Source organism: Bubalus bubalis, chromosome 7 (genome assembly GCF_019923935.1).
Source record: "Bubalus bubalis isolate 160015118507 breed Murrah chromosome 7, NDDB_SH_1, whole genome shotgun sequence".
In the NCBI taxonomy this organism is placed as follows: domain Eukaryota; kingdom Metazoa; phylum Chordata; class Mammalia; order Artiodactyla; family Bovidae; genus Bubalus; species Bubalus bubalis.
Genome location: NC_059163.1, coordinates 11,085,804 through 11,110,231, shown reverse-complemented (window position 1 = coordinate 11,110,231; position 24,428 = coordinate 11,085,804). Strand labels below are relative to the sequence as shown.

Below are 24,428 nucleotides of genomic sequence, written 5' to 3'. Positions count from 1 at the left end.
AGGTAAGGTCTTTGGGGAAAAGTGGCAGATGACACAAGACTGCAGGAGCCCGTAGGAGCCACAACTTGAGATTCAGAAGCACAGGGAGGGGAAAGAGCCCTGGCAATAGAACAAAGGAAAAATTCCTCAGCCTGAGTCCCAGAAATGCCACTCACAGACTCCAAGTTGGGACACGTTAATGGAAAATCTTGGAAACTACTGCTCACTCTTGGTCCAAGAGCTTGTTTTTGTCTTTCCTCTTTGGATATGCGTGTTCTTGGTTTAACGTGATCATTTAAAAACAGACGTTTGAGTGTGAGCTCAGTACTGACCTTGAAAGACACCAGGGTGGGGCAAGGACTGAGATACCCCTGGCTGCAAGTTTCTGAGGGGGAAACAGGCATGGGCAGAATTAAAGCACGGCACCATAGCTGGTTTCGATTTTACATTGTCTGTGATTTTTTTTTTTCCTTTTCAGAATTGAGTTGTTGCTGTTCCTGTAACAGTACTGAATAAAGTAACGGCTGTTTTCTCCCTCCTCCCACACATACACTGTGATTTCTGTTCATCCCTTACTTAAAAAAATTTTTTTTAAATACTATTCAAGTTAAATATTTCCTTATTCTTAAAGCTTCAGGTTTTACAAAATGAGTTAGTGTCTCATTTGCCTCTAAATCAAGCTTGAACTTATCTATAATAAATTTAAACAGAAAGCATCTGCCTTATTATCTCAGTCATCTTGGAATCTTTAAATGCTGTTTAATCGGCCCAGAAGAACTACACCTAGATCTTGCACTTGACACAACCTTCTCTGTGATCTCTTGTTACAGCTTGTGATAATTTCAGTATCTTCAGATTAACTACAATACTATACAGTAAGTTCAACCATCGTCAGCCTGATCACGTATTCTTTCTGCATGCTGTTACAAAGTCGTTTATAGTTTAAAAATATATTCAAGTTATTATCCCTTAAATAATGTACCTGAAACAATCTGGCATCTGAGGGAGACATTCAGGAATCTTCAAGAATGACAAGCTCAGAGGGGCCAGCTGGTGGTTAATAGTGTGGGTTTGAACCCCAGCTCCATCCCTTACTCCCACTGTGTGACCAAGGTCATGTGACCACTGTGGGCTCTGTTTTTGTACATAACATGCACAGATGACAGTATTAATACTATAGGATTGCTGTGAGGCTTAAAGAAGGTATTACCACATACATGAAGTGCCAAGAAGAGGGCCAGGCATGTAGAAAACCCTCACCAAACGTGATCATCAGCTCTGGCAGAACTCTGTTTTCCATCTTTAATCCAGATAATCAATTTCTCTAACACCGATCATTTCAGGTACATAAAATGCCATCTCCACAAAATCGTCTTGGCTTGAAAGAACCCATACACAAGAGCGAGCAGGGTGTTGAGCTGGGGTCTAGTCCCAAGTTCTGTCCTGACTTCTGTGTGACCTTGGCCAAGACCCAGAAATACTCTCAAGCCTCTTTTACAAAAGAAAACAATTGGACCATAAATTCTCAGAACATCTGCCCTCTTATATCCATCTATAATATGAAGGCTTTAGAGAATTAAGAAACATTCTTGTCTGTCAAAGCAAGACAGTATTATCCAAGATTCTAAACAAAACAATCACTGTTAAAAATAAATCTTAATAATGTTTTGTCACTTGGCATCAGCTTTCCATTTCATAGGCTAAAGGGAGCAATGTATATTGAATTTCTACACTTCTGAGGTCATTTTGATATTCAGGAAAATCATATAGCTTCTAGCAGGAAGGACTCCCTTTGAGGGTGTGTGTGTGTTAAGCCACTTCAGTCATGTCCTACTCTTTACGACTCTGTAGCCTGCCAGACTCCTCTGTCCATGGAATTTCCCAGGCAAGAATACTGGAGTGGGTTGCCATTTCCTATTCCAGAGGAACTTCCTAACCCAGGGATTGAACCCACGTCTCTTATGTCTCCTATACTGACAGGTATAGGGTCTCCCAAGCTACCTGTTGCTCTGGTTCTATTCAGATCATATTCAGCATTCAATCAACAAATATTAATGAAACCCAGGACCTGATTAAGAGGTGGATATGCAGGAGAGGGGAACCCTCTCTGAAGGAGGCTTCATTACCCCTAAGAAAAATGGCATTATATAAAAGCTTCTCAATGAAAGGGAAATATACAAAGTAGACCAAGTCCTTCCAGCTGGGGTGGGGGCTGAGGGGTTGTGTGTCATGGGATAAGCCTTCCCACACACCCAACTCCAACGGGTGAGCCTCAGCACCTTCTGGGCTGGATGGAGGCAGTTGAGTTCAGGACTTTTGCTTGGATACATTTGGGAGGGAAGTTTGGGAGTGAGCAGAATTCCTTAAGACAACAGAAAAGGATGGAGGGCTGTCAGAGGGGTCCCGCTTCTTGGTCCTGATCACACATAACATCCAGTCTCTTCCTAAATCAATGAAGATGCAACCTTTAACGAATAGTAGGAAGTGCAAAACACAATCATCAGCTGGCCAAACATACCCAGAACCCAGCCAAGACCTAAACGGATTTGCTGTCTCAGGCCCTGGGGAATTAAAAGACGCAGCTTGCATCCTTGTTCCTTCCCTCCAATAACTCAGGTACATGCAGGGGTATAGGGTGTTTTTGGGGGGCAGATGAGAGAGAGGAGGCAACATACGTGATAACTGCACTGAGGTTAGGGCTGAGAAATGGCCATGAATGCACGGCTTACTAGCATAAAGATTCACAGACAACAGAATGATGGGTATACATACATCAACATCAAATTATTTTGGTCATATCAATGTGTCAAGAGGCAAGAAGAACTGTAACAAAGTTACATTTAGAAATAGTTTGTTCTATTTGTCAAAACCAAAGGTGGGAAAATGGTGTGGGAAGGAGTTCTCATGTCCCAGTAATAGGCAGAATTTCTTCCTCCAAGTCTTAGTGAACAAGAAGGAAAAAGCAAAGGTGTTGGGAGATGGAGAGAAGAGACAGGAGTCTGCGTGTGAATTTCTCCATTGTTCCTTCTTTCATGGTGTCAACTTGATTTGACGGGACTTCAATAGGGTTCAGTCTTCCTAGGTGGCATGAGTGGTTAAAAAAAAAAAAAATCACCTGCCAATGCAGGAGATACAAGAGACGTGGGTTTGAACCCTGGGTTGGAAATATCCCCTGGAGTAGGAAATGGCCACTGGCCTCACAATTCCTGCCTGGAAAAAATGAGCACACACACACACCATGAAGGTTCATCCTCCGAAAGGAATTTGCTACATAAAATCTGTATGTATGTGTATGTGTGTGTGTTTTTGTGTTAGAGCTCTGATGATAGACCAGGTTTTTAAGACTTTCTGCAACTTTTACATCCTCTCAAGACAATCAAGGCACTAGGGAAGCTAACACACACCTTGAGGTCTTGCCTATGAGATGTTTCTCTGACAATGCATTTCCAAAGGGACATTTTCTAAGATGTCAAAGAATAAATCACTACAGCCATCTTGGTCACTGAGCCACACAGAGTTCCCACGTTGACAATCATCTTCATTTCCCCATCAGCTGGTGTGAACTTGATGCCCTGGCTTTGTGCTTCAGACTAGGATCAAACTCAAACCAGCATTCACTGTTGTTCAGTCACTCAGTCCTGTCTGACTCTTTGCAGCCCCATGGACTGCAGCACTACAGGCCTCCCTGTCCTTCACCGTCTCCTGGAGCTTGCTTAAACTCATGTCCAACGGGTTGGTGATGTCATCCAGCCATCTCATCCCCTGTCATCCCCTTCTCCTCCTGCCCTCAATCTTTCCCAGCATCAGGGTCTTTTTCAATGAGTCAGTTCTTTGCATCAGGTGGCCAAAGTACTGGAACTTCAGCTTTATCATCACTCCTTCCAATGAATATTCATGATTGATTTCCTTTAGGATGGACTGGTTTGATCTCCTGCAGTCCAAGGGACTCTCAAGAGTCTTCTCCAACACCACAGTTCAAAAGCACCAATTCTTCAGCATTTGGTGTCCCATATGTGGGGGCAAATGAGGGGCTTGGTCCAAGCTCAACAGTTCCCATTAAATGAGGTATTGACGATTATGCTGACATTTCTGGTTTGGCTTTCCACAAGTGTCTTTCAAGTATTTACAGTCACAGGAAGAAAGACATTTAATAATGTGGGTCACTAAATTAAATTTCAAGATTTCTTCTTACACACATTACCCTCTTTCTTCTCTCAGATACCATCCAGGAGACTACATCGTTTGCTCAGGACATGGATACCAGGTCTCCAGAGCACAGGTCCCTTCTGGACACCAGTCAGGGATACTAGAAGGAGACAGGTCCCTCCACAGCCCCCAGAGGCCCACTGTGGACAGAGGAAGAAGGATGTGGAAATAGACACTTTTGGCCCAATTAGTCGGAGGAGGATCTGGGATGAATACTATTTTAGCAAATTAAAGGAAGCCAGGAAGAGGAAGTTTGGGACATACTTCATGGAAAAAACACCTAGGGAACACTTAGAAGTCTGGTGAGGACAAAAACCAAGTTCAATATGCTTTAAAATGACATCCAGGGTAAAGCATATAAACAGAGAAATAAACAGAATGGTGTGGGAAGATCAAAGCAAGTGAGTTGATATCTGCTGGGGTTTAAATCCTGGCTTAGTTATTTGATCATGAAAAAAGTCACACATCTCTCTGGGTCTTATTTTTCCCATCTAAAGAAAGTAGGGGGCTCCCCCAGTGTGGCTCAGTGGCAGAGAATCTGCCTGCCAATGCAGGAGATGCGGGTTCAATCTCTGGATCATGAAGATCCTCTGGAGAAGGAACTGGCAACTCACTCTAGTATTCTTGCCTGGAAAATCCCATGGACAGAGGAGCCTGGTGGGTTGCAGTCCATGGGGTTGCAAAGAGTTGGATACAACTAAGCACCCACATACGCAAAAAAGGAGGTGGTTCCTACATTGTTGAGTGACTGTAAGATTCAAATAAGGTATTGAGGAAGAACACTTTAGCTCACCTGATACAAGGTTAAACCCTCAAGACAAAGGAGTTCAAAAATACCAGAGTAACAGTAGCATGATGACATCAGCTTGAAAAGAGAAGTAAAAGGACAATAATAGCAATTAAAATTCAGATTTTTATAACATCCAGCCTGCTTAAATAATGGTCCTAAGTAAAGAAAGGAATCGCAACATTCCAAAAACTGACATGTAAGGAAAAGTATTCTTTAGGGAAAGCGGAAAATTTTGAGCACTGAGAGCCATTCACAGACAGAGAGAGAAAACAAAGAAAATAGCAGAATAAAGAGCACAAAGTGGCTCTTAAACTAATATTTTTAAAGGACAACGTTTATGAGATAATTAGCCTTGGCACCATCTTTGCAGAGGACTGTAAAGAACTCTTCAAGTAAGAAACGGTGGCAGGTGAAGGCAATTCTGAACACGAGATTGTTTCAATCAGCACGGCCTGGTGGCTTGTGTAACTGGCATCCTCCTAAGTGGCTCCATGCCAACCCTGAGCCCTTCTGCAGCTTCTGCTGGAATCTGTACAGCCAGGAAGCGTGGCTGGGAGCAGAGTAAGGTCAAGGCAAGCTTGACTTTCAAGACCATGTGTGTGTGCATGTGTGCCCAGTTATATCCAACTCTTTGCCATGTTACGGACTGTAGCCCTCCAGGCTCCTCTGTCCATGGGATCTCCCAGGCAAGAAGACTGGAGTGGGTTGCCATTTCCTCCTCCAGGGGATCTTCCTGACCCAGGGATTGAAACCACGTCTCTTGTGTCTCCTGCATTGGCAGATGGATTCTTTACCAGCTGAGCCACGGGGGAAGCCCACTTTCAAGACTAAATAATGTAAAGCAGTCCTGGGAACAGGGGCTGCCAGGCTGCGGGAAGGCTGGTGCACACAGGGCTGCCTGCAACCAGAGGGCTCATGAGAAAACAAAGCACCAGGTGGCACTGATGTTACCCAGAGACCATTGACTCAGGTCACTTTCATTCCCTGATGGACCACCAACGACAGCTGCCCATCTGAACTCACAAATCTGGACTAAAACCTCAGGCTTCTCTCAAAGACTCCTGTTTCTGTTTATTTTAACGGTACTTTCACTTTCAGCAGCTGCGAAGGCAGGCTTTTTTTTTTTTTTTTTTTTTTCTGCCTTCTCCACACATAGATCCACATTCTGTTGCGTAATCCTGCACTGAGATCTGGGACCAGGCAGGAGCGGGTGCAGAGCTGACAGCAGAGGTTTATCCTGTTCTCCCGTGGCAGGCGTTTCCTGCGGGAAGCAGCCAAGCCCATGTCAATTACAGCAATGTCACAGCGCCAGAGGAGCCGGGAACACCGAGAATAGACCCTGCATCTCAGCACCTCCAACCCTCAGCTTCTTGTCCCACTTGGGTTGGTGGCAGGACTTTGCCCACTCGAGGGTCTCAGAGACCTAGAAAGACAGCGCCGGCCATCTGGGGCCAGAGCGGGGAGAAAGTGCATAGAACCTCAGCTGGCCCTTCCAGCTCCAGGAAGTGACACAGTGCTTCCTGTCACTTTCACTGCCCGCAGCAAGTCCCAAGGCCATCTGACCTTCAGATGGGGTGGGGGGGTGGGTAGGGAGTGCAACCCTACTCTGAACCTAAAGACAGACAGTAGGAGGCTGCCACAGGCATCATTATTATTATTTTGGATGGGAGGTGGGAGGCGGAGAGCATCCAAGACAGATCTGGGGCAAAGACAAGAGTCTGGAGCTAAGAAGAAAGGGGATGGGGCTGGCAAAGGGAGCACAGCCCGGGCAAAGGGTGGGGATGCCCATGTTCCTGATTCATCTGGGGAAACAGTGGGGAGTCCCGTGGGCAGACCACGAGGTGGGAGTCAGAACAGAGGACAGCAAGGGACATGGCTTGAAAGAGTAGTGTGCGAACACCAGGCTGCAGGACTTGGAATTGTATCATTACTTGCATTATTAACAGCTAGGTCTGGAGAACCCACTACGGGCATTAAGGCTTCCCTGGTGGTTCAGTGGTAAAGAATCCACCTGCCAATGCAGGAGATGGAGGAGACGATGTTTTGATCCCTGGGTCAGGAAGATCCCCTCGAGTAGGAAATGGCAGCCCGCTCCAGTATGCTTGTCTGCAAAATCCCATGGACAGAGGAGCCTGGAGCACTACAGTCCGGCGGGGTTGCAAAAGAATCAGATGTGACTTAGCTACTAAATAACAACAGGAACACTAAATGTCCTCCATACACCACTGCCTTTAATCCTGACAAATCAATAAAACAGAATATGTTGGGGTCCTTAGTTTTTTTGGTCAGTAGTTATTTCTTGGGTGACAACTGCCTACCACACCCTGGTTCAGGATTGATCTAGGGGTTGGGGGGTCCAGACAAAGCCTCCATCCTCCTGTGATTTAATCTACTGGAACAGATTAAACATTAAATAAGTTTATGAAAAAGTCATGAAGAGTATGTGAGGTTTGCAGAAATGATAACCTTGCCCAAAGGGATACTGTGATGTAGCAATGTAGTTGGGCCCACAGCTCATCTGCGTTTAAATGTCCTGTACTCAAACACCAATGCTGTAAACCATGGATTCCATGGGACACTGTGCACCGAGGGACAGGGCTGGAACCAGATTATATTTGTGTTATGCACAGTGGGTCAGAGCTAGAGAAATTAACATAGAGAAATACTGTAGATTGCAAACAGTTTTAAAAGTTATGAAGCTGAGGGGGAAAAGAAAAGCAAAACCAGAAGAATATAAGATTTACATTTTGGCTGAAGACAGTAGTCAAAGTTGTTTTAGAGAGGAGCAGCATACATCACCAATTGCAAGATACAAACATAAGTGTAATTGTTGCTCAAAGGCTTGTGCATGCTAAATCACTTCAGCTGTGTCTGACTTTTTGTGACCCCATGGACTGTAGCCTGCCAGGTTCCTCTGTCCATGGGGATTCTCCAGGCAAGAATACTGGAGTGGGTTGCCATGCCCTCCTCCAGGGGATCTTCCTGACCCAGGGATCGAACCTGAGTCTCCCTCACGTCTCCTGTAGTTGCTCGAAAGTGAAGGGATCGATTCTGGATGACCCAGATTAATTGGCTTATTGTTTGATTAATTGGCTCTTCCACAGTTTCAAATGGCTGTGCCTTAGTTTCTCCTTCTGCAGTTCTGACCTGTGTGCATGTGACCAAACTTTTGGATAAGGGGACCTACAGCGAAATCTGGCTTCCCTTTTGGCTCAATTGGTAAAGAGTCTGCCTGCAATGTGGAGACCTGGGTTCAATCCAGTATTCTTGCTTGGAGAATTCCATGGGCGGGGGAGCCTGGTGGGTATAGTCCATAGGGTCACAAAGAGTCAGACACGACTGAGTGACTAACTTTCAAACTTCTCTGTTTTACAGGGAAATCTCCTGCAGGCTTTTGAGAAAGATTTCTACCCTGATTAGGAGTCCCTCAACCTTGTTCCCTTCCTACTTGAGAGCGGAGGGTAAGGGCAGCTGCCGGGGTCGTCCTGGGCTTCTCCCCACCTGGACAGATCAGCGAAGGACAAGGTGGTCTGGGTGCGGATACACAGCGAGAGCCTTAGTAACATTCTTAATCTGCTTTTCACACAAGATCAGGCTTACCAGCAAGAAAAGCTCATAATCACTACTAAGTGCCGCCTTATACACACTTACTCAGTACCAGACTTTCCAATGGGTATTTTACATATATTATCCAACGTTTCTACCAGCGAAAGGTCCAGGTTATTGCTGTTGCTTAGTTGCTCAGTCGTGTCTGACTCTTTGTGACCCCACGGACTGTAGCCCACCAGGCTCCTCTGCCCATGGGGTTTCCCAGACAAGAAAACTGGAGTGGGTTGCCACTTCCTTCTCCAGGGGATCTTCCCAACTCAGGAATCAAACCTGCGTTCCCTGAATTGGCAGGTGGATTCTTTACCACTGAGCCACCAGGGAAGACCAAAAGGGCCATGAAGAAATGCAATGCCCTTTAACAGGACAGTCAAGGTTGGGAAAAACAAAAGCATTTTCTCCAATGTCAAAAACCTCAAATAATGCAGTGCTATCGGGAGCAGGGGTGGTTCTGTGATCTTCAATAATGCTCTGGCCCCAAGGATGCTCCTGCCTCACTGAACAACTGAGGACCGACTTGTCCCCCAGAAAAGGTCAGTTCCTCTGATGTGTGTGTAGATGGGGCTGAGAGGTCAGGAGGGGAGGAACCATTTCACAGGGAGAAAGCACGGCAGGAGAGATGCCACCCGAAACTCTCTCTAATAAGAGCCCACATTTAAGAAAGAGGCTTACAGACTTAGAGAAGGAGTTTATGGTTGCTGGGGGCAGGATGAGGGGAAGGGATAGTTAGCGAGTTTAGGATGGATATGTACACACTGCTATGTTTAAAACAGATAACCAACAGGGATCTACTGTACAGCACATGGAACTCTGCTCAATGTTACGTGGCAGCTGGGATGGGAGGGGAGTTCAAGGGAAAATGGATACATGTATGTGTATGGCTGAGTCCCTTTGCCAATCATCTGAAACTATCACAACACTGTTAATTGGCTATACCCCAAGAAAAAATAAAGTTAAAATAAAGAGAGCTCCTGTGTAACGAATGGAAATAAAACCAAATCCAAAGTAACAGACCCACTCCAGGCATCATGCGGAGGACCATGAGGGGCATGGTGGCCGGTGTCTCCACCAGATGGCACTGGGTTCCCTTGTGTTCAGCTGTCATCTAGGACTTCGTGCTGACTCAGAGCAGGGAGAAAGGCCTCAACTTCTCTAGTTCTATCACGTTCCACATTTTTTCCAGTTCCACCATTACAATTTGTATGTCCTTCCCTCAAGGTCATAGGTATTAAGCCCAGATCCTGAGAAGCCTTGGGACAGGGAGAGGGAGTGACATTTACTTAAATGACTGTATCTGGATAGGATTTAACCAGGGACTTCATGCTACAAGAGGCCACTGCATTTCCCTGGGCTACGAATCCTCTGTCTGCTCATAATCCTTTTCTGTCCTGGCTTCTCCTCCCTTCTCTTCCCTCCTTCTTTCCTGGGTTCTTCCTCCTTCCCTTCTCTTTCTGTACTTTGCCTTCCCCTGACGGTTCCTGCTGTACCCTTTCTGCATTGCTGCTTCTAAGCTTTTGGCCCAGAAAATGAAATAATAAGATTTGCTCACACTATATAAATTAAGACTAAAGAAACAGGGCAAAAGACCAGACAGTCTCCCAAGAATGTGAGCTATGAGATCCACGCTCTCTGTAATATAACGTTGAGTTTGCAATCTAGAAGTCTACACTGCTTTCTTTTGTTATCTTATTAACAGCATCTTTTTTTTTTAATGCTGATGAGTCAGGCATTGTGTAAATGTTTGACATAATTTATTTAGTTTAATTTGCACTAAACAATTATCTGCTATAATTTTAATTATGCCCATTTTGAAGATGTGGAAACTGAGGCTTAGAGATGGGAGATAACTCATTTCCTGTTGCATGGCCAAGAGGTAGCAAAGTGGATGTAACCAGATCTCTCTGGCTGAGTCATTCTACATGCAACCTGCCAAGCCACTTTGCTTCCTTTCTGGTCCATATTCCATATAAACACACTGCTCGTAAGCAGCTCGAGTTAAATGAAGAGTTAGTAATTTCAGATGCAACAGAAACATCATTTTGGCATAAGCAGTATCTTACTATAGAAGAAAGCATTAAACTCTGCTTGGGAAAAGTCCACTGGCAACCAAAGTACTGCTTGTTGAGTTTCTGCCAGGTTATTACCTGAAATGGAAACACATTTCCATGGCCATCCTCAGAACAACATAGTCCAGCAGTCCTGGGGAGATCTCGGCCTCAGTTCATAACCTGAGGTCATCTGCTTGGGAGGAGCCAGTCTGAAAGGCCCTCTCACTGTTTTATTAGCTTTGGATTCATCCAAGGAGGGAGCAATTGCAAGAGTGAGTTTTCAAAGCACAAAGCACTCCTTCACTGCATTCAGTGGAGCCCTTGTGTGGATCTCTTGGTTCCAACTCCGGTCCTGCAGTAATGAGCTCAGAGCAATGTTTGTGTTGAATAATGTGCTGCGTTGGTGGATTGGCTGCTCCCCTGGTGGCCTAAAGGGTTGAAATGCCTTCTTCCCAAAGGGTGCTGGGAATAATCTGCTGCATAGATGGGAGAGATCTGACTTGTCCACAATTCTTCTGCTTCTTTTCGCAAACAAGTTTGCCTTGGTTTGATCTGTTGCTAAGCTCATCAGAGAAAACAGCCCTTCCTTCTCTCCTTGGATCATACGGTGGCTAAATTATTTCACCTCCAAATGACTGTGTTCTTCCCTCTCTCACTGCCTGCAGCTCTAGAAGTTTCACCAAACGCATCACCTACAACTGTCACTGCAAGAATAGAGATGCTTAATAAAATATAGGACTTCCAGTTAAATTTAAATTCCAGAAAAACAATCAATCATGTCTTAATATGAAGTATCCGGGATATACCTATACTAAAAGAGTACATGTTCTTTATTAAAAGTTCAAATTTCACTGATCATCCTGTATTTTTACTTGTGAAATCCGGCAACCCTGCATAAGAAGAACGTGCATTTTATTGAGCATTAGGCTAGGCATTTGACAAGGGGAATCTCCTTTAATCCTCATTAAAATATTGAAAAATCTGAGACCCAGATAAACTGTCTATTTCTTGGGGTGATACCATCAGTAAGGAGGAGATCAGAAATTCAAACAGACATGACTTCAAAAGCCACACTCTTCGAGAATAACTCCTACACCTAATTCCAGAAACGTATGATTAACACCTTCTCTGGCCTTCCTTCCTATCAGGGACACTGGGAAAAATCTGGCTGAAGATGGAATTTATATCAGGTGAAACTGAGTTTTTCAGAGGTGGTGCTGTGCCAGCCCGCTTTCACTATGTGCCACTCAAGTATGTATTTCTCTGAGCACAGCTAGAAGAGCAAGCCTTTTCATTTCAGCTGCATCTGCAATCACCTTTCTCCTACTGTATGTTAACTGCTGATACAGGCCTCTGATTTACTCTCCTTAAGGAGTAAAGATATTTACACAAAAACAACCCTACTGCAGGGTGTACCTAATCTGTAGGAATTCTAGGGGAAATTCATCAAGACACAAAATGCATCTCGGAAAGTGCTGAAGTGGAAGTTCTCAACAAAGATGTGAATGTTTCAAATCTAAAAACATTCCTTTGTTTATAGAAAATGTGGGCTACTCAGCCCCCCCTGGGATTTAACCTGTCTCCATCTTGAGCCATCTGCTCACTGCAAGTGGAGAATTGTGGCCCTGGACCAGGGTCTGCCATCTTCATTCTGAAGATCTAAGAAAAGTCACTTTTCAGAATCTTGGTTTCCTTAAATATAAAATAAAAATACTAAGAGATCCCTGTCTCCCTTGAAGGACCGGGTACAAGACAAAAAGGAGACAGTGGGTATGAAAGTTCTAGATGGAAGTTAAGAGTTATCATTTTCATTCTTTTCTCTTATTTTGTTATTAATTTTTTCCATTTTTTCATTCTTTTTAAATCATTTTCATTCTTTTCATGCCAGAGTACTTTTGTGCTGCCAGAATCTATTCAGGGAAGGGTTTGTGTTTAACATGCCAGCTATTTACCTGGACCGACCACACTGGGGATTTCTAAAATGGACAAATGGGATGGCTTGGGGCCATATTTTGATTATCTTGTATCATCACCATTCATTGGCTTTTCTCCGCAAGCCTCTCTCTTTCCTTAAATATTTCTTTCCCCCATGAAGCCTTTCCCAGTTCCCCCAGGCAGAAATGTTGCCTCTTGCTCCTTTTCTGAGCAACTACTTGGAACCAGACACACTGTTCTGCAAACTGGTGGCAGAAACAAACCTGAGGCTCCAGATGCCTGCTCAGACCCGGTGTATATTCTTTATTCTTACGGGGGCGTGAAAGGTGGGGAGAACGAGAACCAGCAAAGTAACAGGATGACTCCAGATAAACATTATGGCTGCAAAACTATGCTGTGGGAAGGAGGATTGCCATGAAAGAAAGAAATAGAGTGATTGGAAAGAAGTTCTCAAAGGCAGGCCTACCTGATGCCACAAGCAAAGGCCCAAACAGGATGCATTTCTCGGTTCATACACAAAAAAATTGCTCATTTATCTGACTGCCAATACTAAACTGTAAGTTCCTCAAGAACAATAACTTTTTTTTTTTTTCGCTTCTGTGCAGCTACCCTGGCAACAACAGTCACCATCAATGGCAGGGTCGACTGGAGAGGGAGATGCACCAGAGTCTCAAAGGGCCTAAGTACATTTCACACTTAGAAAAGATTTTTTTAAAGACTCAACTGTCTTGATACAAAAGGAAATTTGGTTAAGAATACAAAATGCCATGCTGCTAAGTCACTTCAGTCGTGTCTGTCTCTGTGCGACCTCATAGATGGCAGCCCACCAGGCTCCCCCGTCCCTGGGATTCTCCAGGCAAGAACACTGGAGTGGGTTGCCATTTCCTTCTCCAATGCATGAAAGGAAAAGGGAAAGTGACATGACTCTTAGCGACCCCATGGACTGCAGCCTACTAGACTCCTCCGTCCATGGGATTTTCCAGGCAAGAGTACTGGAGTGGGGTGCCAGTGCCTTCTCAGACAAAATGCCATGGCCAGGTTTAAAAAAAAAAAAAAAAGCTTCAAAAAAATTTTATTGATGATAAAAAGCACAGATCTAAACTGTTTCTGGTACATCTCAGATGGTCCATTAAAAAGATGTTAAATTGGGGGCTCCCCTGGCAGACTAGTGGTTAAGACTTTGCATTCCAATGCTGGGCACCTGGGTTTGATTCCTGGTCAGGGAGTTAAGATCCCACATGCCTCACAGGGAACAGGTCAAATCATAAAATAGAAGCAGTATTGCAACAAATTCAATAAAGACTTTAAAAACAGTCCATGTTAAAAAGTAAAAAATCTTAAAAAAAAAAAGTCAAAAAGATGCTGAATGTCAGCATTCTGAGTGTCAAAACTCAGCAGTTACAACTCCCTTCTCACCCTCATCACTCACTTTAGTAATCTCTTTTGTGATCATCTGTTCATGTCTTCCAAACTGGCCTACAATTTCCTGGAGGACTGGAAATTTTGTGTTAATGGATTCTAGCACCTAATGTAGCACCTACCACCTGCTGGACACTCAATGAATGGGCTCAAGAGGTGACCTCATTAAAACTAAGAGAAGAGTCTGCTCTTAGGGGTTTACCCACAATAGCAAGTCCCGGAATATAATACTAGGTCCAAACTCCCAAATCCTCAAATCCTTTATGTCCTTTATGTCGGCCCTGACTTTCGTTATGTTGGATCAGAGACTGAACCTGGAGATTCCTGGCCCTCTGCCAAAGGTGTTACCCCAGTACCCTGACATTTCCCCTAATTTATCTTTATTCTTAGTACCTAAGAGTCTGACCTAAGATGGACTGTCCTTCCCCGTCTTGCTTTTACCTGTCTCCTCCACTGAAGACAAGCAGAAGAGCAGAGCTTTCCATCTGTTTTATCCCCTATTGTGTCACCAGTGAGAAGAACAGCGCTTGGTACATGACTGGAACTCAATAAACATGTGTTAAGGGCATAAATGTGATTGGTGTCGCTGCTTACAGCACAAGGAAAAAGTAACACCGCAAACAGAAATTCTGTAAACGCAAAATTTAACTCACAGGAACACTGTTTATACTACACTCCTGATGCACTCTTGCTTCAAGCTTATGAATAACTGATTATACTGAGCCTCTGTGGCCCCACCCATTACTTTTCTATGTCTGGAACCCAGAGGCCATAAACTGGAGGCCTGTGGGATGCAGGTACAGATGAGGAAGGAGGTCTACCTATAGACATGCTTTGTTTGGTCCACATCGTATTATTTTAAAAATACGTAATTAGCTGCTGATAGGAGACTGGAGTTTGATCCCTGGGTCGGGAAGATCCCCTAGAGTAGGAAATTTCAATCCACACCAGCATTCTCGTCCATGGAAAATTCCATGGACGGAGGATCCTGGCAGGCCACAGTCCATGGGGTCACTAAGAATCCAATATGACTGATCACACACAGACACAATTAAAAGTCAAGGGCTTTCCTTGGTGGCTCAGCAATAAAGAATCCACCTGCCAGTGCAGGAGATGTGGGTTCCATCCCTGGGTCGGGACGATCCCCTGGAGAAGGAAATGGCAACCCACTCCAGTCTTCTTTGCCTGAAAAACCCCATGGATAAAGGAGCCTGGTGGGCTACAGTTCATGGGGTCACAAAGAGTTAGACACACTGAACAACTAACACAACTGAAGTCAGTCAATTCTACATAAAATTGGAAACTCACAGCCTATCTTGGAAAATAAAATCATACTCGGCAAGACAGAGCCTGAGGTCCCAGCTTGTGTGCTGAATCAGAGCCAAGACATCCCCCTTACCCAGCCTGTCCTCCAGGCCTGTTTCACTCAGGCTATTTACTTGCCGGGTTGCTGAAGGCATTAGAGTGAGCGACCCCTGCTGGAAAGTTACCAAAAAAACACACAGCATGGATTAAAAAAAAAAAAAGAAAGAAAAGAAAAAATGCCCACTGGGACCTATTTCCCTTATGTTCAGGCTATTTCTCGGAAGAATAATGTATTCATTTTTCTAGAACTCTGGTAGTATCACATAACTGTTGACATACTATGGCCCAGTAAATATTCCTCTAAGGGCCTGAAAAAGCTATGAAACTTAATTCCCTGTGGGTAGAGGAAGCTGAGAAAGCTTCATGCCCGAGGCAGGCCTGAAGATGCATTGTGAGAGGCTGACATCAGCTGGTTACAAGACTGACTGAATCCCAGAGAGAAGAAATTTACTTGAAGACTATGAGTTACCTCGAGGAATTCATGAGAAGCTGGAAAGCTGGTCTTGGAAACGAGAAGGAACGAAGAGAACCTGGAAGCATCAGGATTATGCCCGTGGAATAGCATCCCTGGGACATCCTGACACTGGGCCTGCAGCTGACGCCTCTTGACTCATGACTCACACTGGTAAATAAACGCTCGATTGTCCTTTTGTCCTTCAGTCAGTCCTTTGAGATTCCAAGCCTCAGGTGGGATCACCAGGCTGAGCCCCAGTTCAGAGCTCAGAGATATGGATACAAAGAAAGAGCCCCCCCATCCCCCGCCGCCCTGCCCCGTGTTAAAGTCCTTCCATGAGGGGAGGTTGCTGTTGCTGTTGTGTAGTGGCTAAGTCTGGAGAAGGCAATGGCAACCCAGTCCAGTACTCTTGTCTGGAAAATCCCATGGGCAGAGGAGCATGGTAGGCTGCAGTCCATGGGGTTGCTAAGAGTCGGACACAACTGAGCGACTTTACTTTCCCTTTTCACTTTCATACATTGGAGAAGGAAATGGCAACCCGCTCCAGTGTTCTTGCCTGGAGAATCCCAGGGACAGGGGAGCCTGGTGGGCTGCCATCTATGGGGTCACACAGAGTCGGATACGACTGAAGTGACTTAGCAGCAGCAGCAGCAGTGGCTAAGTCCTGTCCAACTCTCTGCGACCCCATGAACTGTAGCATGCCAGGCTCCTCCGTCCATGGGATTTTCCAAACAATACTGGAGTGGGTTATTTCCTTCTCTAGGAGATCTTCCCCACCTAGGAATTGAATCCATGTCACCTGCATTGGCAGGTGGATTCTTTACTACTAAGCCAACCTGAGGGAAGGTTGGTACCTCCCTGAAGAAGAAGGGTGTTTGATTGCTGGAAACCTTACAAAATGCAAAAGTCCACTATGGATTAGGAGAATTTTAAGTGGTGATGGGAGAGAGGCGACACAGGATGAAGAACAGAATGGAATGAGAACAGGCAGACCTCAACTCCAATCTGGAATCCTTTGTACCTTTAGAAAATTAATTAGCTTTTCTAATCGTCAGATTCCAAATCTTTAAAATAGAAAAGTTGCCATCTGCCCATGTACCGCATGAGCTTGCTGTGAAGGTTCAGTTCAAGCATTCATTCACTTATTTTGAAATTACTATTTGAGCATCTACTAAGCCACTTAACTAGCACCTGGGGACAAATTTTGAATAACAAAAATGCAACAGAGAGACAGTGCTTTATGCTAGATGACAGATGTAGACATCAGAGACCCAGGTCATCTTCTAAAACTGATCATGTATCCCTTTTCCCCAACTGCTAACACTAATCTGCAACATTCTTCCTTTTTTGGTTAATCAATACCAAGGCCCTTCCTGAAACATACATTTCCTTTAATATACAAAATGCATTAAGCTAAAAAAAAAAAAAAAGCACCAAAAAACTTTAACTCTGATTCTACAAATAAGAAACTAATGGTTCTCAGAAGTAGTGAGGCCTGATGCCGGTGAATTTCAGGTGGAATAATCAGGAGATATTGGCCCATTACATGAAATCCTCTCCCTCACTGAATATTTAAAATATGTAATTCACACAGACATTCACAAACTAAAATGAAAATTAGCATTAAAATAGATCAAATGAAATTTGCAGGAAAAGGAAATTAACCCAGTACGTTTTTCACCAGTGTTTTAGAACTGCCCAAATGCTCTCCACATGTATCTTCCCACTTTCTCATAATAATCTTTCGAGCTCTATTTTTTAGAGGATGAATCTGAGGCTCAGAGAGGAAAAAGCATTTGCTTAGGGTCCTGAGGCAAGAAGCTGGTTCCAAATCCAGTTAGCAGTCTTGCCATTCCCCACTGGAAAAGGTTGGCCTGACTGGGAAGCCCTGGGCCATTAGTGGGGTTGACGGAAGATACTTACATCAAAGTGATGGGGGAAAAGGCAGATCTTTTCCAACATCAGCTGGAAAGTTACAGCTTTCAGCAACAGCCAGAAAGTCACTTCATTTCCCACAGAGCAGCTAGAAGGCTGCTGCTACTCACCAAAGTTGCTACTTGCGTTTACTCCTCCAAGATTGTCTCTTACACAAGAACCCTGGCATAGAAACAGGCCCTGGAGCCTAAATTCTCAGTCCTGATCCTGAATACAGACTCAGTTCCACCAGGACATCAGTACCTTTTACTATGCCTTTCTCCAAACTGGCTTCTATAACCAGAACGTGACTCAGGACTCACTATGGGTTTGGACCACCCTGGGTAGATGCTCTGTTCTGGAAAAGCCACTCTGTACCAATCAAGCACATTACATTAGCCAGTCCCTCTCCCTAGCCTCTTTTTAGCCATCATCAAATTTTAATTGAAGATAAGGAAAGCTTCCACATTGCATTTCCCTTCAAGGAGCTCTCTGGACATTTCCAGTAAGAGAATGGTCTTCTTTTCAGAACAAAAGCACATCCCCAATTACACGGGAGAATACAAGTAAAGGACTCCTGAACAACAACGTGGAAGACTTGAAATTTCACACAAGGCACACCAACAGCACAGCTAGAACCATGGGCTTTTCCTGTTCTCCCCCGTAGAGTTCAAGGTATCACTTTCTCACCAGTTTCCCAAGCAAAGAATCTCCCATCTTAAAGCTACAGTGCACTGTACAGCGGGCAGCTTTAGCCTGAATCAGAAGCCGCAAAAGCAAGGCTCAGGATGCCTCAGAAAGGGATCCTCAGTGTATGCTGTCATGGTAATGAACTGTTTCGACTTAAGAGTGCTTAGTCACGAAGTTGTTGATCCCAGGCAAACTCAGCTGAGTTAGAGGGATCCGCTGAAGCCCTGAAACGCTCCATGAGAAGTTGATTTTGCTCTGCCGAGCGCTGGAGAAAATCTTATGTAACACAATGGGCCATTTCAATATGTTATTTCTGCAATCCTATGGGAGGGAAGGGAAAAAAAAAAATCTAAAAGCTAGAAATACAAAGAGTAACGCGGGGATCTGCAGCTGAAGCGTTCATCTTCTGGAATTTCACTCGGTCAGGCTTATTCGAGTCGCACCCAATCAGTACCGAGGAAGCAGAAAGGAAGAATAATTCCGAACGCCAAATGATGGGGTTTAGAAATGCAAGGAGGCAGAAGTTAGGTTATCTCCCTACCCTTTCTTTCTTTCTTTTTTTTCTTTTATTTTTAACATAAAATTCCTGAAATTAACCCTTGAACGGTAGTGGGCAATTGCATTTCAACAAAATAGGGTAAGATGTGGCTGCAGAGCAATAACGCCCAAGTAGGGCCCACAGGATCCTGAGTGTAAACGGGCTGCGGCAACAAAAGCCAGCTAAGTACCGGCCCCAGGGTGCTATGGGACCCTCAAGGATCCGCGCCCGCACCTAGCGGCAGGCGGAGAAGCGGGGCAGGTGGATCCCGGGTTTCCAGAGCTCAGTCTCCATCCCTTGGCCGCTTCTCGCGGCTGCTCCCTGCTAGGAGGGGACCGCTTCTGGGAGCGGAGCGAGAAGACACCAGATTTGGAGTCGCCTCCCCAGAATCCCCCCCGAAAGCATCTCTGAACAAGTAGTGGATAAAAATAGCCAGCGGACAGCACCGGGGGGGAGGGAGGAGCGAGACTCACGCAAGGCTAAGCAAGGATCCGACTGGTCCTGCAAAGTGGAGGGCGGAGGAAGAGGGGTGCGATCCCCTCCCGAGAGAGGGGCCTGGGTGCGCGAAGCAGCGTGGACGATCGCCTCGCCGAGGGGAGGAGATGGAAGACTCGCGGAGCTCGCAAACCGCCGCGGAGCAGAGCACACCTCACACTCCCCGCACCGGCCCCCCCACCCCACCCCCGCCCCGCGCCCTGCATCACAGCTCTTGCTCCCTCTCGCCTCTCCATCTCTCTCTCTCTCTTTTTTTTTTTGCCGGCCTCCGGGACAGGTTGGGGTCAGCAGCGCGAGCCGCGCGCGGTCGGCCGCCTGGCCCAGAGGTAGCACCTGCAGACTTCAGGCTCCGCGAGTATGCCCGGTTCTGAGTCCGGGTCTACGCGCTTCCACCGCGGGTTGGCGCCCCTCCTCCCCTCACCTTCATCTGCCGTCACCACCCAAGGTGCTCGAAATAGAAACAGACGCAGGATTAAAAAAAAAAAAAAAAAAGTAAAAAGTAACACGAAAAACCAGAACCGTGCATGTTTGGCACTGGGGCGGGGGGGGGGGGGGAGGCGAGGGGGTAGGCTACTTACTGTCTGTCCGCCGCTTCCATCTCTCTCCTCCCGAGCTTTTCCCGCCCCTCGAGAGATGTCCCATCTCTGCTTCGTTCCCAAAGCTAACCGCACTGAGGTTTCCCCACCCTGGATGCTCCCTGAAGACGGACTTTTTGCTGTTATCCCCGCCCCAGTTGCCAGCCAGAGTGGTACCCAGGCTCCGCGGCGCTTTGCGCTCCTACTGCCCCTCACGGTCGGTTCTAGAGAGACGCGTCGGGCAGAAGCAAACCTCCTGACTCTTCTAGGGGGTAAGGGAAAAAAAGAGAAAAAATCCACCAAGTCAGAAACCTGCTTGAAAAAAACCAGTCCCTGAAGACTTGCCTAGCTGAGGGACGAAGTCAGGAGGCTAGTAGGATGGGGAAAGCTCTGGGCTCTCCTTCCTTCCTCCACCTACGTGCACTCCACTTGCGCCAGCCTCCACTCACCTTGGGCTCTGCTCTCGCCCTGAAGTTCAGGATGCCAGGTCGGGACACCTCGATGGCCCCGGGTCCTGCCGCTCCCCACACTGGCGACCCCCGCCGCCGCAAGCGCGCGCCGCACTCACCTGAGCCGCGCCTCGGCGGTCCAGCCGGTCCGGCGCCCGAAGTCGGCTCCTGGGCTTGGCCATGGGCAGCGCCGTGGAGCCCTGGCGGCCAGCGGAGCGAGTTTTTTCAGGACGACCCGGGCCGGAGGGCGAGACACCGGCGCAGGCGCCCGCGGAGACCCGGTGGTGGCGGCGGTTCGCGGCTGCCCTCGCGCCGGGGACTTTGCAGGCGGGGAGGCGAGGTTATCACCGCCGCCGAGGGGAGGAGCAGAGGGAGGAGCGGGAGTGGGAGGAGGGGACAGAGGAGGCCGGGCCCGCAGGGAGAGCGTGTCGGGCCGAGGAGGATCGCGAGCGCCCACTGCTGCCCGGTCCGCTCCGGTGCTGCCCCGGGGTCGGGTCGACTCGGAGTCCGGCTCGCCACGCAGCTCCCAGGGCGGCCGGGCAGGGCTCGGGAAATCCCACGGACAGGTACGGCACGAGTCAGTCCCGCCCCTTCCCTGGCCCGGCAGTTCCCGGGGTTTCAGCCCTGGGAAGCTGGGGGTGGGGATGGAACTTGGGGAGGGGACTAGCGCTCCCTCCCGGGAGGGTGGGGCCGGTTGTGGGTTGGGCGACTGCCGTCCCTGCGAACCTGGGACATCCTGTCTCCACCGTCACTCTTGTTAGGGAAGGCGAGGTCCTAACCCGGAGCCCAAGTCTTCCTCCACTCCCCGGCCTCGCCGGGTCCTCCCACGTGCGTCAGCGCGGCCGATCTCCGTCAGGGCAGGTGCCCACCTTAGGCATCGGTTGCTCCCTGCGCCGCTCAGGAAGCGAGGGGAGCCATCCACTCGCACCGCAGTCGGACCCGGACGCCGGCGGCCGGGCAGCCGGAGCGAGGATCCGCGCGAGGAGCCGGCTCCCCAGCGCTCGGTGTCGCCATTGAACACTCCCTCCCTCTTCGGTTTCGCGTCCCCGGAGCGGATGCGGATTCATCCGGAGAATGCAGAGCTTTTTAGCTCTGCCTTCTCTAGGGCATCGGGTTTGCAAACGTGGGCTCTGAAATTAAGCCGGTCCCCCTGCCCCCTTCCCCCGCGTTCCTGTACCTGGGAAGTTTTGTGTCAGAACTAGACCAGCCTTCAGTCTAATTTCAGATGTAAGGTTTCCAGGGACCCAGGGTAGGAATCCCCTTGGAGAAGCTAGGCTGTTTCTCTATCCGAGCCCAAACTAGTGGCCCTAAAAGGCAGATCAGCCAATATGTTAAGAAATTAAATAAAAGAAAAAGAAAACGTGCCAGATGAGTGTCAAAGTAATTTATTTTAGATGAAATTTCAGTCGCTCTTCCATATCTTAAGTATTGGAAAATAAATGTTTGGAAGAAATCAAATTTGCCCTTCAAGTGTAAAAAACCTCATTAACTTTGCTCAGATTAAAAATACACACCCACCTAAGTAATAAATCCTGTAGGAAATTGACCTCTTTCTCTTGTAATGTTACCCACTGCCCTTTTGGAAAGCAAAACGATGATCAGCATTTTCTGGCTGTCTAATAAAACAAGTAGCATCTGGGAAGCCAAGGCCAAGTCTTATTTTGGAAAATAAGATTATAGAAGTTTTAATGATCCTGATCGCTTCTTTGAGCCAGACTAATATTGACATAATATTTTAGAACTTTTGAAATACTTTTGGAGTATCTTTGTGTTGTTTCTTCTGTTATGTTCCACTCTTTGTGACCCCATGGACTGTAACCCACCAGGCTCCTCTGTCCATGGGGATTTTCCAGGCAAGAATACTGCAGTGGGTTGCCATTTCCTGCTGGAGGGAGTCTTCCTGGCCCAGGGATCTAACAGTCCTCTCTTACATCTCCTGCATTGGTAGGTGGGTTCTTTACCATCAGTACCACCTGGGAAGCCCAAGGAAATGGCAACCCACTCCAATAGTCTTGCCGGGAAAATTCTATGGACAGAAGAGCCTGGTGGGCTGCAGTCCATGGGACTGCAGAGGGTCAAACATGACTGAGCCACTGAACACACGCACACACACGTATGTATTTTAAAAAGTCATTTTAATCAAACTTGTGGTTGGGGGCTGGGTGTGGAGGAAGCTAGTAAAAAAGTACAAGCTTCCAGATAAAAGATAAATATCAGAGGTATAATGTACATCATAATGACTATAGCTGACACTGTTGTATGGTATATAGGAAAGTTGCTAATAAATCCCAAGAGTAAATCCCAAGAGTTCTCATCACAAAGAGACTTTTTTCTTTTCTTCTTTTCTTCCCTTTTGTTGGGTTTATGTGAGAAGGTGTCTGTTGGCTGAACTCATTGTCATAATCATATCACAACAGATGTAAATCAAACCAGAAGGCTGTATGCCTTAAACTTAAAGTGATGTATGTCCGTTACATCTCAATAAACCTGGAAAAAAACAAAGTCAGTTTAAAGCCTCTCTTTGAAAAGCCTTAACATTCAAATTTGCATTAGCTTCTAAAAAAAAGTACTTTTCCTGCCTCATTCGATGAACCCCTATAAAATCATGTATGATGAGGTTGTGCAGGTCAAATGGTATTTTCAAATATACCCTTGCCAAGTACTGGAGTCCTTAAGCTCCTACCAGCAGCTAAGCCCAGCGCAGATCACAAGTTCTTCAAAATAGGGAGCCACTTTGATGTCCTAAGTAGGTATGATTGCTTTTCCTTAAGAGTTCAAAGTGCCTTTGGGCCCACAGTCTGGATTTCACAACTCATTTGTGAGATGCAAAGTGAGACTGGCGGTGATTCCATTTGTACCCTGGGAGCCAAAGTCCGGTTAACTGATCTACTTAGTTCCCCACTACGAGCCCCAAAAGGGAACTAGAACCTCAGGCTGCAGCCCTGAGACTCGGTCACAAACTTCTCTTTCCCCAAATGACTCCAGACAGATCTGGCCACTGTCAAGGATTGGTGTTTTAGCTTCTCTCTCTTTTTTGATTTTGGCCAGCATTCATTGATCAGTGATCAATATTCTTATGCTTAGGTAAATAAGAAAGTATTCACTGGTTACTTTGTTCTTATTTAGCATCTTTGTTGCTGTTATTGTTGTTCACTCACTAAGTCCTGTCTGACTCTTTGCAACCCCATGGACTGCAGCACCCCAGGCTTCCCCGTCCTTCACCATCTCCCAGAGTTTGCTCAAACTCATGTCCATTGAGTTGGTGATGTCAACCAACCATCTCATCCTCTGTCATCCCCTTCTCCTCTTGCCCTTAGTCCCAGCATCAGAGTCTTTTCCAATCAGTTGGCTTTTTGCATCAAGTGACCAAAGGATTAGAGTTTCTGCTTTAGCATCAGTCCATCCAATGAATATTCAGGGTTGATTTCCTGGCTTCCCTGATGGCTCAGGAATCTGCCTGCAATGTGGGAGATCCAGGTTTGATCCCTAGATCAGGATGATCCCCTGGAGAAGGGAATGTCTACCCACTTCAGTATCCTTGCCTACAGAATTCCATGGACAGAGGAATCTGGTGGACTACAACCCATGGGCTCACAAAGAATTGGACATGACTGAGTGACTAACACTTCCTTTTGGGTTGACTAGCTTGATCTCCTTGCAGTCTAAGGCACTCTCAAGAGTCTTCTCCACCACCATAGTTCCAAAGCATCGGTTCTTTGGTGCTCAGCCTTCTTTGTGGTCCAACTCTCACATCCATACATGACTACTTGAAAAATCACAGCTTTGACTATATGGATCTTTGTCGGCAAAGTGATATCTCTGTTTTTTTAATACGTTATCTAGGATTGTCATAGCTTTTCTTCCAAGGAGCAAGCATCTTTTAATTTCATGGCTGCCGTCACCATCTACAGTGATTTTGGAGCCCAAGAAAATTAAATCTGCCACTTTCCATTTTTTCCCATCTA

The 24,428-nt window shown here is 46.4% G+C and overlaps 2 protein-coding genes across 7 annotated transcripts in view; one reads left to right on the top strand and one right to left on the bottom strand.

Moving 5' to 3' along the window:
- HS3ST1 (heparan sulfate-glucosamine 3-sulfotransferase 1) overlaps positions 1–20,790 on the bottom strand; it is a 36,369-nt gene extending 15,579 nt beyond the window's left edge. Inside the window, exons 1-2 of one of the 2 annotated variants that reach the window (XM_044945635.2) lie at positions 20,583–20,790; positions 20,018–20,279 (exon numbers count right to left, since the gene is read on the bottom strand). The gene's annotated coding sequence lies outside the window, so the exon portion shown is untranslated. The remainder of the gene's footprint in view (positions 1–20,017; positions 20,280–20,582) is intronic. The other variant, XM_006049825.4, reaches the window with a different exon arrangement.
- Positions 20,644–24,428, top strand: part of LOC112586144 (opioid growth factor receptor-like) — a 46,746-nt gene continuing 42,961 nt past the window's right edge. For 3 of the 5 annotated variants that reach the window (XR_006552137.1, XR_006552136.2, XR_003110519.3), the window contains exon 1: positions 20,893–21,029. Coding sequence is in view for 1 of the 5 variants with exons in the window: in XM_044945636.2 (XP_044801571.2) it covers positions 20,644–21,029; positions 21,225–21,480 (642 nt within the window). In the remaining 4 variants the exon portion in view is untranslated. Of the gene's footprint in view, positions 21,030–21,224; positions 21,831–24,428 lie in introns of those variants that run through there. The other 2 variants (XM_044945636.2, XR_006552135.1) reach the window with 2 other exon arrangements.